Source organism: Mercenaria mercenaria, chromosome 15, assembly GCF_021730395.1.
Source record: "Mercenaria mercenaria strain notata chromosome 15, MADL_Memer_1, whole genome shotgun sequence".
In the NCBI taxonomy this organism is placed as follows: domain Eukaryota; kingdom Metazoa; phylum Mollusca; class Bivalvia; order Venerida; family Veneridae; genus Mercenaria; species Mercenaria mercenaria.
In genome coordinates this window covers 32,949,454-32,967,271 of record NC_069375.1, presented here as the reverse complement: position 1 = coordinate 32,967,271, position 17,818 = coordinate 32,949,454, and the positions used below count along the sequence as shown (strand labels likewise).

Below are 17,818 nucleotides of genomic sequence, written 5' to 3'. Positions count from 1 at the left end.
TTTTAAACATGCAATACTAAAACTAAACATTTAACAAAGAAACTTAAACCTAAAGAATGTTAACATTATTTAGATAACATTAGTTGCAGTGTTTTCATCCTTACGGTATCAGTAAATACATCTAATGACAATATAGTAAAGCCAACATCAGCGGTATACAGAGTCTCCGTATACATATACCTTTATCATGCAGGTGTATTGTCCCAGGTTTTATCTTGTTGACAAGTAGCTGTATCGTTACCCACAATCTCGTATCCATCATAGCACTCGGCAATACACTCTGATCCAAAGATATACCCATGAGAACAAGTCTGATGCCCATATATTGGCGGGTCACGTGTGTCACATGTAATGTCTAGTAAAATATGAAAGAAATTCCAATATATGATAACTCAAAAATGGATTTTCAATACAGATGATTCAGTTTTATATGTCTTTAAACCATTGTTTTTATAATATAATGTGTTAGTTATCAATTATAAATTCGAGTTTCCACCATAGACAAAGTCCTTATATATACGACCATCCTTATTCAAAACTGATTCAGGTAAGTTAACGCTAAAGTGAAATAGATATCAAACTTATTTTCAGTGAACCTAATAATCGTGTATTATCAATTTCAGGGATACAAAAGCAGAACTTTTCGAATCATTCTATTCTCAGTGCATTCCATAAACTTTATAACTACAAGGAAGAATATCAAACAGGGAAAGCCACGTTCTAAAAACGCAGCCTCCCCAAACGCAAACCAAGCACGCGGACGTGCACACGATCAACACACAAACACACAGCACACACAAAACAAACACACAAAGAATTTACAAACAACTAAAGGAATACAGTGGGGCACCGCCTTGGAACGGTCGGTGGCAAAACCAACTGGCAAAACCACCACTGGGGAATTAAACTGGTTTATGGTGCACCTAACCTCACTCTTACCACCATCATGTTCCAGAGTCACAGGACAATGTAAACAAATATATCCCCGTCAGGTGAAACCCTAACATACACAAAGGCAACAGAGGGCATGTATATATAGTAAAAATATATAAATGCAATCCTTAAGAACCTGAAACGCATGTACTCAATGCCTTTGCAGAAGAAAGAGTAACAAGGGAAACACCCTTAAGGGCCCGACGAAACAGGCCAGAAGACGGAAATCAAAATAGCTCAATCCTGGTGGGATTTAAGAACTACTTATCATAGAGACCTCAACCTGTTCCGTCAGGAAAGCGTAGCGTCCAACTGTAAAAGGGCTGAACACCAAACATGCGGTGTGTCTCAAAACAGTTGGGTCAAAACCTCTTTTAATAAAACGTTTAATGACTTTACTAAATACAATTGGAATATTGCCATGACCCAAAATCTTACGAAGTTTATAAACCACATCCCCATATAAAACGGGTTTTGATATACCTTCTCACAGAAGTGTCTTTTAATTGCTATTGTATTTTAAAACAAAATCTGAATTACGCCAGTAAAATTTAGAAAAGTATTTACGTAATTTACAATAAAGTAGCCCTGTTGAAGAAGCTTATTTCTTATATATTGGTTACGTGCATTGAAATCCTCAACATGACTACACGCTCTTGCAAACCGAATTAATTAAGAAATATATATCCCAATTTACTATACTAATTTCGGTATGTATCACATTGTCATAACTAAAGAGATGTAAAACTAGAAATGAAGCAGTAGTATCCGAGTTGTTAGTTTTATTTTTAAAACTGCAGGTCCAGTGAATAAATAGTATCCGCAAACTGAGCTAAAAGCGGATAATCTATACTAAGTATATCATCTAGATAGCATGATGTACTATTAAATGCAGTAATAATGTCTGCCTGTGTATCTGGAGAAAGGTCCAACATAAAATCTCTTTCATAACAATATAAAAACAAATTTGCGACAACGGGTACACAATTTGTTCCATTGGGAATACCAATTCCTTGTCTTAAAACTGCATTCCCAAACCTGACGTAAATATCGTTCAATAAAAAGGAAAGGGCTTTACAAACTTTAAACCTTTATTACCAGAGATACAAGCATGTATGTCCTTTTCATATCTTTATTGTAACTGAATATGTACCAATGGAATAACAATCAGTCATTACATTATTCTGTGTGTGTTAACCTTTATTCAGTATATTCATTGTAACTCCTATCTAGCTTATAAGAAATACTTAATATAATTACATTTACAAGATAAACTAGAGGTGAAGTTATCCGTAGCTTATTCGTGGGTATCAACAAATTAGATGCGTACGAGAAACACGGTCTATTTGAACTTATCCAAATATACGAATTTTGAACTTATACGAGTGAAAAGCACGCTCTTTGCAGAGACGGCTGGAACATTTTTATATCATCATTGTCAATGACATTCAGAACAGTATTCGCTTATAGACACTCTTGAAGTTAGGATAAATAAAATCTACAACAGCTTTTGTTATATCTTTTCTAACATTTGCTTTTGTATTAAGTCAAATGATCAACAGTTTGGTTCGAATTACATTTAGTAACTTTAACTTACATTTCACAGTAAATGAGAAACTGCATGTGTCTTTGAGGTCAAAACCATCTATCGCAGTATATGTAACTGTATGCTTTAATCCATTCGGGGTACCTTCGAACTCGTCGCCACTGTAAAATGTCTGAGTTTCCCTGTTAATCATGCGACAGTGTGTTGTTTTAGGCTTATTTGAAACATTGTTTTTATTTGAAACATTGTTTTAAATTTTCAGTCCTCCAAACAAGAGGACCTTGTGCTCAAATTAACAATTATACAGTTATATAATTTAATGAAACTTTAAATGTACAACTGTTCAATCATATTGTCAAATAGCATATATAGGTTTGTGTAGTAATTTTTGAAAATATTTGTACATTTCTTGCGTCATTATATGTGATGATATTGATGTAAGTATCAACATTTTATTTTCTGAAAGTAAAAAGTGCTGATAATTTACAACTCACATGCGGGTTTGCCGTACATTTACCACGTGGTTTACATTTCCGTACGTCAGATACGGCATTTATTCTAGTTTATCTGGATATCATATCACACGCAGTTTGATTACATTATATTTGAAAAAAATTAACATTTTGTACATACCTAACCACTTCTTCATCATCTTCCGCTTTTGGTTCATCCCATGTTACATTCGCAGACTTTTTCTGGCTTAAGGCTGTATACTCCGCTCCGCTTTCAGGGCAGAATGTATACACTGGAGGGTTCCTATAGACCTCTTCTTGGTTTACTTCTGTATAAAAGTTATTAGTTGAGTCTTACAAAATTCCTATTTTTATAATAATAGCTACATATGAGATGACAAAATATGCAATAGCACCAAATGTTGTAGTACTAATATAATAGAGTTATTATATTAGTAGCTCGATCTAGGATGCTGTATCCGGCAAGTGTGGATTTTGCCAGATCCCATCAGTTGAGGCGCACAAGCGCCGATTGTGATCTGTCCTTGCAAACTCCACGAGAGCCGGATACAAAACCATGAACCCATGACCCCTTGCGTGAAGGTCAGGTACTCTATATACTGAGCTAATCGGTTTTGGTTACTCAGAAGCCTCGAATATCACATACTGTACTTAACTGACTAACTGTACGAGAATATGCCAGAGGATCATGTATTATATTATAAGAAAAAAAATCCCGATGGTATTTCCACAAGAATTTCCTATAGGGAGATCGGCACCAAATGTTGTAGTACTAATATAATAGAGTTATTATATTAGTAGCTCGATCTAGGATGCTGTATTCGGCAGGTGTGGATTTTGCTAGATCGCATCTCACGAGGCGCATACGCGCCGAGTGTGATCTGTCCTTGCAAAATCCACGGAGGAAAACTCCTACATAATGCATGAATCGAACTTACGACACCGTGCTTGCAAGTCAGCTGCTTTAACAACTGATTTAACCCGGGGGTTTATAGTCAAACCGATGTCACGAATCAACACAATGATATAGATGTAAGTTTTGTTTCTATATCTTGTATTTTCAGCTAATAAATGTTATATCTTTCTTAAATACGCGACATGAATGATATAGGTTATGTAGCTGTATTCACTATCTTCAGAAGCTTTTTTCAAAGAAACATGATATTATCATCTGACATCATAGGTGTTTAATGATTTAAATAACTAGAAATCAAACACAGATTTTATCTTTCATTATATAACCTGTGAAACATTCGTCTTGATAAAAATGTTCTGAAACTCTTAGCTTTACCTATCCATTTTCACATCGTACATGGAAGCCTCGTTGAATAATTGATTACTGGTGTCTAAAGTAAATAATTTACCATCCCAAAATATTTTATGTAGCAAATAGACCAAGGAATAACAACATCATTATACGTCTGCATCTTCAAGATGTCAAAGTAAAACAAGGATACTGATTAACTTATTGTGCTAAATACTTTTATGCTAAATAAATCGAATGTAAACTGGAGAATGGTTTGTGACATGAACACCTAACAATTGTCTTTATGATACAATTTACGTATTTGTTTTTACAAATGTATGCTTCTTTAGTCCGGCATTTAAATGTTTCATTCTTTTCAAATGTCACGGTACGGACTTGGTCACGTTAGGGGAGAAGATGTGTCAGACAGCCGGTTAGCTCAGTCGGTAGTGCATTCGCCCTGCAAACGAGGGGTCCCGGGTTTGAGCCGTGGACTGACTGCCCAACGGGGGACCGTGGAATGCTTGCTTGTTCAGTCTTACGACGCTTGCAATATCATGTACCTCCGGAATTAGAGGACGAATTTCCAATTTGTAGGGGTGTATGTCACGGTACGGACTTGGTCGCGTTAGGGGAGATGTATCAGGCAGTCAGTTAGCTCAGTCGGTAGAGCACTCGCCCTGTAAGCGAGGGGTCCCGGTTCGAGCCCCGGCTGACTGCACATTTTTCTCATCCTATGACACAATCATAATTGTTTAAAAGCATTCGATTGTTTACTTACCTCTTTCAGAACACGCGCCGGATGCAGAACAATAAATAAATACCACAGCACGAACAAATAGTCCAACAATTGTCCTGACTATCCAGTCAATGAATCTTTTTTGTCTCCCGTGGCTATCTATATCTTCGATAGAAAACATGTGAGTATATGTTTCAAATTCAACAAAAATAGCTTACATGTTTCAAATATCAGACACAAAAAGCAGTTTAGTATTGAAAAAGAACATGACTTCAACCTTTTGTCTCTAACACATTCTATAAGAAATAGAACGCTACCAAGACTACATGTAATATATACACTGACGATATATGAAAACGCAACAAGCATATGCCTGAATATATTTTGTATTACAAAATAACATCACCTTGAAATGTTCAGAGTATCGAGATGTGTATGTGTTGAACATTTCAAGTTGATGCTTTTTGTAGTAAAATATATTCAGGCATATGTTTGTTGCGTTTTCATATCTCGTCAGTGTACATTAATGTTAACCCTTAACGTAGCTTGATAAGCCCAGGCAGTCGACGGCTATGATCTCACACATTGTAGAATTATATTAAACTGACCATAAAGTATTGCCGACTTCTTTCTTATGTTCGAAAGATAATATCAGGACGGGTGATCACATGACCTTTGTTTATGATCACATTGTGTCCACCTCAATAGCTGCAACCATGTAGTAGAAGGTATTTTGTGTTTTTCTAATATTTCTTATCATATTTAAATATAGTTTACCGACCATGTTCCAGTCAACATATTTCCGGTTCCAACGATGTATTATTCTGCAATGTGGCTATTGCCGTTTTTCCATTTACTCTGCAGAAATTTTCGAAGCGGTGACTGTGTGGTCACATTGAGTCCGAAGTTCAAAAAGTAGCAAGAAATGTCAGTCATATTGGTAATAAATAGATCTATTCAATTGTTGCAATGTTGCAATTCATTAAACCCTGTGCTGATGATACTGAAAATTTCGCGCGTTTCGGCAGTATAGCGCGAAAATATTGTCTTTACGTTGCGTTTATTTTTGTGAGAAGTATAGTTTCAGTGTGTAAATTTTTGCACGCAATAATCGTGGGTGTATTTTACTTTCAGGGTGTTTATTGAAATGTGAAGTAGTCTACCGGACACACTCAAGTAGTAAGGTCATACAAAATTAAATTTTCTTTTTAGTTTTGTGTTTTTAAGACAACTTAATATTAGGCTTGAAAGTAAATTAAAAATAATTGTTTGATTATAAAATGATCTAATGTTAGTTTAAGGATTTTGTTTCTTTGTTTTTATAATAGCATACGTCCATGCCGAAGAAAAACAGGTACGTCATTAAGCGATCTTGCATGGCAAAGGACACAGGTTTTCAAAGTATTCCCAAAGAGATCTCTGTTTTTTCCTGACTGGCTTGTTCGCGCGCAGCACGACTAATTTTTCAATTCTAGTCAATGAAATTTATATATGTATTTTTCATAATGCTAATAAGTCGATGGACGTATGGTATTATATATATATATATATATATATATATATATATATATATATATATATATATATATATATATATATATATATATATACTGAATTTATTAAAAGACCACATTAGTTGTAAAACACTCGTTTTTACCTTGATTGTCGCAGTGTAAATCGGTATGAATAGTGAATTACATGGGACTATAACGAATAGAGAATAGCATTTGTGTGTATTTGAATGTTGATTGTGCAACGTCATTCTATTATTACCTACCTCTGTCATGTTACGTTAATATTGCTACGTGGTCAAACAATACATGCTTGTCCGGCAAATGCATACAGGAGTTTCTTGTTATTTATTCCGTTTTTTGTGATGGTAGTCTGATTCTTTTGAGCTTTTTGGTTATATACAGTATATTTAAGACAACCCTATGCACATCAACAACTGCCTTGCTCAAAATGAGCAACTCGTTCAGTCTGTAAAAATGTAGAAATGTAGAGGACTCTCAACAGCATTAATCATGCACTAATATCCTCCACTAGATGGTGTAAAAGTACAAGAAATTCCTATTCATTGAAGAACTTACAATGAAACTTGATTACAGTAGACTCAAATACAGTCAAATCTCGTAATCTATGTATTTAATAAAACACTAGTACAGATCGAACTCACAGAAATATTAATCAAGTAACAGAAATACTTCGTAGAATAGAAGAAAATCAAATTTACTGTAGAAGATAATAGTAAAGCTTTATCATACAGTGAACTCTATTATAGCCAACCTCGAACACAAAACTCATTTGCTTTCCTTTTTATATATGCAAATTGCGATTCATGAATAATAATTATTTCTCTTTTAATACGAGTATTCATCATTTAGACAAAATACTTATCGATACTTCATAATATAATTTGATAAAAACGATTCAGAAGTCATCTTTTTCTGTAATAAAACACATTTTTATGCCCTTTTATGCGTTTGTGATGGTTGTCTTTTTTAACATCAAAATGAAACGTAAAGCTTACAGAAATACATTCACAAACTTACATTTTTGAAATTTTCAATTTTTTTTGAAAACATGAACAAGCTGTATGCAACTCATTTAAGTGACACAATAAAGAATTAAGCGTGTAGATGTTCAAATTGTGCCAGTACCAAGGTTTACTCCTGTAACATGTTTCTTCAGATGTCAGATACGTTACCAATGTCCAATAGTAGTTAAACCATGAATTTTACACTTTTTACGTAACATAAACAACTGATAACAATTAAAACCTAAATAGGTTTGAGGATTTCTCATAAATTGATTCCATTTACTTAAAAATACGGTACTTAATGTTACTGAAATGCTTATAGGCAATTCTCCATTTCTGTAAGAGAAAATAAAAAAATCGATTGCTGATTATGAAATTATGCAGCAATCATTCAGTAATGTATCTGGCTTTTGTTATCGTAACGTACTGTTTATCAAAATTTAAAATCATATCATAAATGTTGTCTGGAATGGGCGATAGTAATACTATTTTTTAACTTCAGAAGACTTATATCTTTCAAATTACTGATAAAGATAAGATTTTCACATTTGTTTCACTTCCTAGTAATTTAACAAATGATGGCAACGAAACTGATTAAGGCTTTGACGACTAAATATGAATGAACGCACGGACAATAGAAAATTGTGTACCAATGAATGCAGTATATTTTAATCAACGTTCGAGTCTTACAAGGTGAATTAAGTTGAAAATATCACAATTTAGTATTGCAGTGACTGAAAAATTATAATCACTAGTTGAACCACTCAATTGGCGACATCCTAATTTTACTATTTTCAGCACAATTATGCTTATCACACGGCTAATTATATAATGCAATGGATGCTTTATTATGAATTTTGGTAAGCCATGCATTAACACAGATTAAAAATAAAAATATAAATTAGGCAATTTTAACACTCTTACGTGGAATCAATGTAATAGGATTGAAGCAAACGAACCATCTCTTTACACACGCCGAGAAAAACTTTCACTGCAATATGCTTTAAGAGTGGCTGCCAACAAATCCAATCCTGCTCATGAAATTATTTTTAAACCAAAGTACTCTGATTCATATAAGGAAAAACCAAAACAAATCAAACCGTTTGGATTTCGCATACAATCTTCTATGAATAAAACTGACTTTGAATTCGATGGTATTAAAGAAAATTCAATTCCATATACACCACCATGGACCCTTCATATCTCTACAGTTCTTTTCGATTTGAAAACTGCCTTTAGAAAATCTGAAACAAACTCTGAAATATTCAAGTCCAAATATCATGAAATCAAATCAACTTACAAGGACTATTTTGCAATTTACACAGTCGGTTCAAAAGATGAATCAAAGGTTGGCTGTGCTGCTGTCAGCCTCCTTAATCAATCAAAATTACGTTTGCCAAACAATGCAACAATATTTTCAGCCGAGGCCAAAGCTATTGAATTAGCCCTAAATTTTATATCAAGAAATAATGCAGACAAATTTATTATCTTTTCCGATTCGCTTTCTGTTTTACAGTCAATTCATAACCGAAATATGAAAAATCCATTCATTCAAAATATTCTTCTCAGGCTTCATGAACTATCTTTAAAAAAGTTTATCATATTTTGTTGGATTCCTAGTCATGTTGGTATTCATGGAAACGAGGATGCTGATATTGCAGCAAAGAAATCCCTTTTATTATCACAATCTAATTTGAAATTACCACATACCGATTTTAGGCCCAATATAAACAAATACATTTTATCTAAATGGCGATCGTCATGGAACCGTGCTTCATTCAATAAACTTCATGATATCAAACCTACTCTAGGGGAATGGCACCAAGGGAACAGATCTGTTCGCAGGGAGGAAGTTGTTCTTTCTCGCTGTCGAATAGGTCATACCCGTTTGACTCACTCTTACCTTTTGAATAAAGAAGATCAACCCGAATGTGTACCATGTCAAACACCGCTAACTATTAAACACATTTTAATCGACTGTGTGGACTTTGCTACACAACGCAGTACATATTATGACGTTCAATCTTTGAGAGAATTATTTGACAACGTTTCAGTCGGAAATATTATATCGTTTTTAAAGCAGATAGGAATATATCAAAAGATCTAACACTTCTTATATTTATTTACATCTTGCAATATTTTTATGTTTGCAGCTGATATTTTAACACACACGTACATACATTTTTACATTACTGTTTTTAGATATGCTTTACATTTTTACATGGATGCTTTTAGATCTGTTTTACATTATTCATAGTGTTCTTTACATTTTTACATGGATGTTTTTAGGTATCCTTTACAGTTTTACATCAATGTTTAGGCTTTACAGTTGGCGTTTGCAATATGACTTCTTCTCGGCGATATATGACCATTTTGTGTCGATTCGCCGTAAAACCCAACTCACTCACTCATTTACATTTCTATAAATGCAAAAAGTCTCCTTGAAAATGCTACTAAAATGTCAAGTATAGGTCCACAATGATGTAAAAGCAGAACTAGCTTACAGAAAAAATAAAAATGACACTTTAAACTGGGATTTTTTTTTCTTTTTGCCATTATGTGACTAGCCCGAAAGTGCTGCTTAGTACTTTTATACCTTTAATATATTACAACACTAAAACACTTAAAGCGTTATTCATTATTCTATATCTGTTTTATCTATCCAATCGTGAACGTTCATTTGCAACACGTGACCGTACAATATATTACCTTATTGGACGCACGTGCGTGCAAAAACCTGTATTTTTTCTGTATTTGGACGGTTCAAAAAGTCCGATGTTAAACACACGATAAAGCCCGAAACCCGTGAAAATGTTCCGAATGTAAATCGGGTGAAGTAGGCGCTCTATGTACAGAGTTAGATTATGCGTCTTGAAATGAGGAAGGCAGAAATATCATTTTTAATTTAAACTTAAATAGATATAGAATAAAAAGGTCATTTAACATTGAACTGTACAATACGAGATTTATTTGGACTCGTACTCAGCCTAACGGCTCGTCCAATATGGTTTTCTCAGCTGGGTACTCGTCCAAATATATCTCCGTATTGTACAGAACAATGTTGAATAACCTAATATTATTATATAGAAGATTGAATTACTTGCTATATACACAGTTTACTAAATCTACTGAACACAATGTGTCCACGACGTAATGTGACCATTCAGACATGTATCCCTGGAACATTGTAGAAATCACGCAAAAACATTTACAAGTCGCGTGTGAAGCAATATACATGATCGCAGAGCATTTTCCGTCAATTTCTACCAACAACAGACCTGTTTAAATACATTAATGTCTTATTTCGAATGTTGGACTCAATATGACCACACTTTTTCAAGAAACAAATCACCGCTTCGAAAATCTCTGCAGGGTAAATGGAAAAACGGCAACAGTCACATTGCAAAATAATACATCGTTGGAACCGGAATGTTATTGGCTGGAACATGGTCGGTAAAATTTAATTATATATCATAAGAAATAGTAGAAAATTACCCCAGTGACAGCCATTGAGGTGGACACAATGTGATCATAAACAAAGGTCATGTGATCACCCTCCCTGAATATTATAACATCTGGCGATGAGGATAAAAAACGATAAAACATAACAACTGTGAATAATCATGGCAAGCACTGGGAGAATTTAAACCAGAGAAACTTTTCAGAAGCATGTTGATAGAATGGAACAGTTTCTTAGTGCAAATGGAATAAAAGGCGAAAAAATAAAAGTTGCTGTAATTAATTTTGTTATGGGTCCGCAAATGTAACGAATTTTAACAGGATAGGTCATCTGCACAGACAGTTATAAATTTTCAAAGCTATATTTATCTCAGGCTTTTACACAATGAGAGTTAGACATTGACTACCAGGAACAGTCATTTCATATATTGGACTGTATAGGTACCAGAGGCCTGTCTACGGTATGTGTTCGAGTCCACCTATTTTTCAGTCAGCTATTGACAAAATTTGGTCTGGAATTCCTCATGTTGTATACAAAATTGTTGACATTTGATCACAGGTCCGTATGATGAAATGTATCTGAAATGTCAACAAGAGGTACTCCTTGGGTTTAGTGAATATAATGTTAAATTTAAGAAATAGAGAAATGTTCTTTCTTAAAAAATAGTAATTTACATGGGACAAGTGAAAGATGGGACGGAACATACGCTACTGAGGAGGAAACTGAAGCTGTCAGAAGTTGTCCTAAACCTGAAGACATGTTAATCAGCTGAAATCGTGTTTATGACAGATAGGGTACTACAGATCATTATGACATGAAAAAGTCAGTGACACTTGCTTGTGATTTTCACTATACGTAACGGGGACAGTCATGTCACGTATTATGGAAGACGGCAGCGAAAGACCGATAACTTTTTTATCAAGAACGTTAAGTCAAAGTAAACAAACTTCTCTCTGATTGAACAAGAAGCACTGTCGATCATATTTGGAGTAATGAAATTCCACAAATACTTATATGGTCGGAAGTTTATGTTGATTATCGACCATATGCCGTTGCAAACCATATAAGAGGAAACCAACGATGGCAGCAGTTGGGCTATGAAACTGCTTGTTGACTTTAGTGATACAGTGGACATTGATTTTGTGTCATATATCACGTATATACCGTCAAAGCCTAGGATATCGTGGAGGCGACTCGAAAGACTCCTACACTAAGTAAAGAATATAAATATACACTTAATGGATATCAAAAGAACGTGATGATCATTATTTGGAACGATGTTCTATTGGACGAAATGAACTTTCATGTGATAATGGAGTAATTTTATTTAGAGAGAGGTTGACTGTTGAACAAAATAAGGATGTGAAATGAATGGTCTTGCACATACGTACCTATTGTCGAATAACATTGACTCAAATATCAAAAAATTTAGATGCTGTATTTCTAGTTGTTACGAACATTTACTCTAAATGGCTAGAAATAATTAGATGAAATCAACAACTAGTAAGAAAACCATGGAAAGCTTCTCCCTGAAGGACTGGTTATTAATAACGATCCTTGATTTACGACCGCATCTTAGTGAAGAAAGGAATAAGGCATACGTTAGTTCCAGCATATCATCCGAGTTAGTTTATACTCATTAACCTTAGCTCGATTGTGATAAAATGTTGAAGTCCGTTTCCTGGAAGTACCAGTACTGGTGTCATATGAGAAGACATGGCCTTTCTCCCAGTGGGACTCGAACCTACCACCTCTGGGTTGAGCGGCCGACACCTTAACCACCAGACCTTCGCTCCCTTTCCGAATGGAGAACATGAAAGTGCAGTTCAAGCCTTGGAAAAGAGCCTTAAGCAACAATTTGGTATTTAAGGAAAGAAAAACACTTTACATTACAGGTTACCAAGGAATGTCCTGTAGTGTTATTTTTGAAAATACAATTTAGAAGCAGAATTACTTAGAACATCATTTAGTAAACAAACTAATCTGACACCGGAAATCAGAACCGACAGTAGATATGAAGTTCAGTCTTTAATAACAAGGAGATGTACAACACATGAACGAAAATCTCCGTGACAAATGAACTGATAAATTGATTTTGGTCGTTCAGTTAAGATAATGGTAATTACCCAATAGCCTCATTACGTAACACTATTGAGCGGACTTTCCCTAATTATTAAAGAAAAATAAAGTGTTCTGTTTAAAGTTCCACCTCGGTTTTATTCTGGAAAATACAATCCCTGGGTACAGTTCATGTCAGAACTAGTTTATACCCTGTCTGTTACTAATTTGTTTGGCATTCTGGAGTGAAAGCTTCCATTACATTTTATATGTATTTACTTTTACATTTTATACTTTTAATTTATTCCTTCGATGGCAATGTATACATTTTTTAAACATGATGTAACTTAAACTTACAAGAAAATACAGTTTGCCTAAATTGCACGAGAGGGAATGTAAGGGGTTCATATTTCCACTTGTTAGGACCGTGTTCTAAATAACTATACGTAAGAGGATTAATGTAATCTGCAAATTATATGAATTGTTTTACATGTACCTTTTTACTGAAATAAAAGCCAAAACGGCCCTTTAAACAAAACCAATTCAATTTTTTAATATCTAAGTGAACGTACTTTTATTTTGTGTTGCCTCTTAATTAATATTATTGTTTATATTGTATGAATCCATTGTACCTAATAAATTTGATAAACTCTTTAGTTTGTTTGTTTTGGGTTTAACGCCGTTTTTCAACAGTATTTCAGTCATGTAACGGCGGGCAGTTAACCTAACCAGTGTTCCTGGATTCTGTACCAGTACAAACCTGTTCTCCGCAAGTAACTGCCAACTTCCCCACATGAATTATCAGAGGTGGAGGACGAATGATTTCAGACACAATGTCTTTTATCAAATCGTCACGGAGAACATACGCCCCGCCCGGGGATAGAACTCGCGACCCCGCGATCCGTAGACCAACGCTCTCCCTACTGAGCTAAGCGGGCGGGCTTATAAACTCTTTAGAGTGATTATCTTTATCAAAAGGAGAGCACGTTTGCATGACCCATGGAATTAAACCTGTCTTTTATGCAATTACAAATATTCCTAACAAAATTTGTACGACTGAACATACATGGATATTAATTTTGTGAAATAGAAGGTGAGACAATTAATATAGCCCGATTCCCTCTTACGTATTCTGATTTTTATTTCATCAGGAATTTTTTTCTGAATCTGTTTTATGTAAAAACTGATAAAAAATGAGATAAACATAAACATTTCTTTGTGAAAGAAAGAAATGTAGTAAATTCATTCATGATCATCCTAATAGCTGAAACTGAATCTGCCCAGCAGTCGGTCTGATAGCAAACGCCTAGACGATTCGAACTTTAACTTTCAGCCTGCTAAATTTCTAAAATGGACTGGTCCATCATTCAATTTAGGCAATAAAATTCATTATTGTGGGGGTGTTCACTGAAATTTTACTGACTAAATAGCGAACAGTGCAGATGGTCGCATAGGCAGAAGCATGCTAATGATTAATTATACTCCATTTCAAAATAAAGTGACCATAAAGTTTTGCTGGTTTCTTTTATCTGTTCCATTGATATAACACTACACTATTTGCACACAAAAACGGTATGGGACATTCATGGCTTACTATTTAAAAATACCCGACTTCGAAAAAATAACTTGCTTATCACTCCTATGTAATGTCGTCATTTGAGGAAATCAAATCTACATCTCCGTTTCAAAAGTAATATATCCCTGACATATTTCGAAACGAATTGCACAACTTTGTCAAATTAGATGTAATCAGTTGATATTTACATACATTATATATACGTATAAAAATTTTCGTTCCTATATACAGTCCGTTAAATTTAATAATCAAATGATTGGATGCGTGTTAAAAGACATATTCTTAACTTTACACTTGTTTCATAACATATGTCGATCTTTTATACATTGTAAGCTGTTATAGACTGAACATATTGTAATGATATTATATTTTTAAAAAGTCCCTTTTATACTTTTTAAAATGCATGTTATTGTTATGCATGTATTTCTTTCTCTCTCTCTCTCTCTCCCCCCCCCCCCTCTCTCTCTCTCTCTCTCTCTCTCTCTCTCTCTCTCTCTCTCTCTCTTTGCAAAAGAAGAACATTTGTTTAACTTCAATATAAAACAGCTAGCTTGAGCTCATTATTAATATATTTTGTTCATTTGAATGCCTTTAGATATTCATCATTATATTGGATTTTTAAGAATACGTCACCCTTACCTTAAGCAATTATATCAAAACATAAGTTGAACTTCCCTGCGTTTGAATAGCTTTAAAACGAAATGTTAAAGAAACGCATAAATAAAATGAGATAAAAATTCTAAAATCTATTATCAACTGACTTAACCACAGTTGTTTACTAGCGAGCCATATAATTTTATCCAATATTCACAGGCTTCGCCTCGGACAACATGACTTTCTGCTATTCGCCTCCTGTGGTAGCAATGTAACATTTTGTAACTTTACTTTACTAGTTATCAATTTTATTTCCTTTTATGTTTCTATATATATGTTCCTCCTTCCCTACCTTTTCTTCTCATTCCTATTTTTAATATATTTCATTTTTTTAATTGAAATGCACATTTCTGGATATTTGAAGCAACCCGTCTACTGTATCTTTCCATACGTTTCTATTTCTGGCTGGCCTACTTTCAGGTGCGTGGCGTTGGCTGTTTTTGCTGTGCTGTATCAAAAGAAACTTGCCTTTATTTTGGAGGGAACAGGAATAAATCGATATATAACTTCACATTGACCTTAGCATCTTTCTCTTAATGAACAACCTATATTAAGAATGGGTTTCTCAAGCACACAATCAAAGAGAACTCTCTTATATAAAAACGCAATGTTTTCCAGTCAACGACAGTATCGTGTTTTCAGCGTCTAATATACGCAGTGAATATCAAGGACTTTTTGTCTTTTGTTTTATATTTTAATTTTTTAGTTTTGAGTAGAAATTTGACACAGAGAGAAGAAACGTATACTATCAAGTACTTACTTTAATGACAAATACATCAGTCAAATACTTTTTTATAATATTATACTGATTTCTTCTATGTCGAGATTCATTGACTCGATTGACGATTAACGGCGACTTCCCGCCTATATCTTAGGTGTTCGTACAAACATTATTTCAAGAACGGACGGGTTAGTACAACACAACTTTCGCAAGCTAACTGCACAGGTTTCCAACATAATGGCCTGATCAGGACTCGATCCAGATATGAAAAAATTGTTTGAGGTCAGTGGTCTCCACTACTCTGCCACAGATGTACCATAAACAAGACGCCTACTATTTTTTGCGTTACGTAACAAGTGTTGAAAGACTTTTAAACGTCTCTCGTAGCCTCTTATAAATTGATATACTCTACCCTTTCAGCCGGTAATTTTATATCATACAAAATTTTTAAACTAACGTCTTGAACAAATAAACAAGTAGGCATTAGTTGTATATAATAACATATTTTACCTGTTCCAGTAGACAACTTCCATGATTCTTCGACACATTTGTATTCATAAATACTTCCTCCGTCGCTTACCAAACAAACCTGGGACCCATCAGCACCCTTGCTACACCTTTGCACATCTAAACTAGTCTCACTTTCAAGTTTTTGGATGTCGCAAGTCTCAGTTGATTTGTAGTTATGTTTTTCCTTGAAGAAATAAAACTCGAACTTGTTAAGTCTGATCTGATTGAAATTGAATATGTTATCGATGTAGAAATTTGAAACGGTAATGTACCTAGTATGATATTCATTTTAATATTAGTTTCATCATGCTAAAGTTGTTCAGAGAAAACGTCAGAAAAAATATTTATCAAAAACATATACATTTACTTAATATTTCATTGATTGGCATTATTTTCCTCTGATAATATTCAAGATGAGTTAAGATGAGCTACATGTATTAAAGTTAAATTACAGAACCTCTCGCATTTTTAAATTTTAAAGATGTTTGATCAATCAAATTTTGTCAGATTGTGAAAGATTAATATTGTTAACATTTTGCAAAACATTGATCGAAGCCCAAATACACATCCTTTCTCATAAGAACGATTCTCAATTTTTAAATATTGAGTTGGCGTATTTTGAATATAACTGTAAATAAACACCTCTGCAGAATAGTGTACAAATCCTACTAGTAAAAGGGAAATTTAATACGGTCAATTGTACTTTATGTGCTTTATGTAACAGCAAAAATAATTGAATTTAGTATATTTAAAACTGAAAATGTATCACGTACCTGTGATATAAAAGTATCTTGTCCATTTAAACTATTTATATTTATAATAAAATAAAGGACAGAATAAGCAGTGGTTATATCCATGACATCTTCCTGTTTGATTCCGAGTACGTAAAAATATGGTATTTAGTCTCGAAAATGCGGAAGTTTTGGACACTTTCCAAAAACGTTATTTCCACCTACCATATTAGCAATCATCAGCAATTTAGATAATTGTATATTATAATATTATTTGAAACTAGGCTATAAATAGACATGTGTGTTTTTGCAATACTTAAAAGTATGTCCCCAGATAACCAATCTTTCATTTTTGCATCTCCGCGATTATGCTGCAGCGAAGACGGCTGGCTCTTAAAAACAAATATTTGGATTGTTTGTTGAGGGACTGGTACCATCCCAGAGAATCAGACAAAAGCAAACAAAATCAATAAACAAGACCAAACGTTGTGAAAGATAGCGAAACAAATTTGGTTTTGGGGCTTATTTAATTATCTGGAAAAGAAATGAAAATAGAATCTGTCTTATTGAATGTTAACAATATGTGTATCAATAGCTTCAGGGGATTAATACATTCTGAAATATAGTTCGAC

At 34.0% G+C, this 17,818-nt stretch overlaps 2 protein-coding genes across 2 annotated transcripts in view; one reads left to right on the top strand and one right to left on the bottom strand.

Moving 5' to 3' along the window:
* LOC128549011 (uncharacterized) overlaps positions 1–17,818 on the top strand; it is a 128,738-nt gene that overhangs the window by 59,191 nt on the left and 51,729 nt on the right. The gene's annotated exons all lie outside the window — the stretch shown is intronic.
* Positions 186–17,316, bottom strand: LOC128549012 (uncharacterized). The gene is made up of 6 exons (XM_053524950.1): positions 17,229–17,316; positions 16,456–16,639; positions 4,980–5,102; positions 3,113–3,260; positions 2,531–2,661; positions 186–355 (listed from the first exon to the last, which is right to left on the bottom strand). The coding sequence occupies exons 1-6, from the start codon at positions 17,310–17,312 to the stop codon at positions 186–188; spliced, it is 840 nt and encodes a 279-aa protein (XP_053380925.1). The 5' UTR covers positions 17,313–17,316.

Excerpts from the sequence above, each read along its gene's own strand:
- LOC128549012 (XM_053524950.1), bottom strand. The coding sequence starts at position 17,312 with ATGGATATAACCACTGCTTATTCTGTCCTTTATTTTATTATAAATATA. Across the intron at positions 5,103-16,455 it reads GAAGTTGTCTACTGGAACAG|ATATAGATAGCCACGGGAGA; the intron begins GTAAAATATGTT and ends TTTCTATCGAAG. Across the intron at positions 356-2,530 it reads TTTCTCATTTACTGTGAAAT|ACATTACATGTGACACACGT; the intron begins GTAAGTTAAAGT and ends ATATTTTACTAG.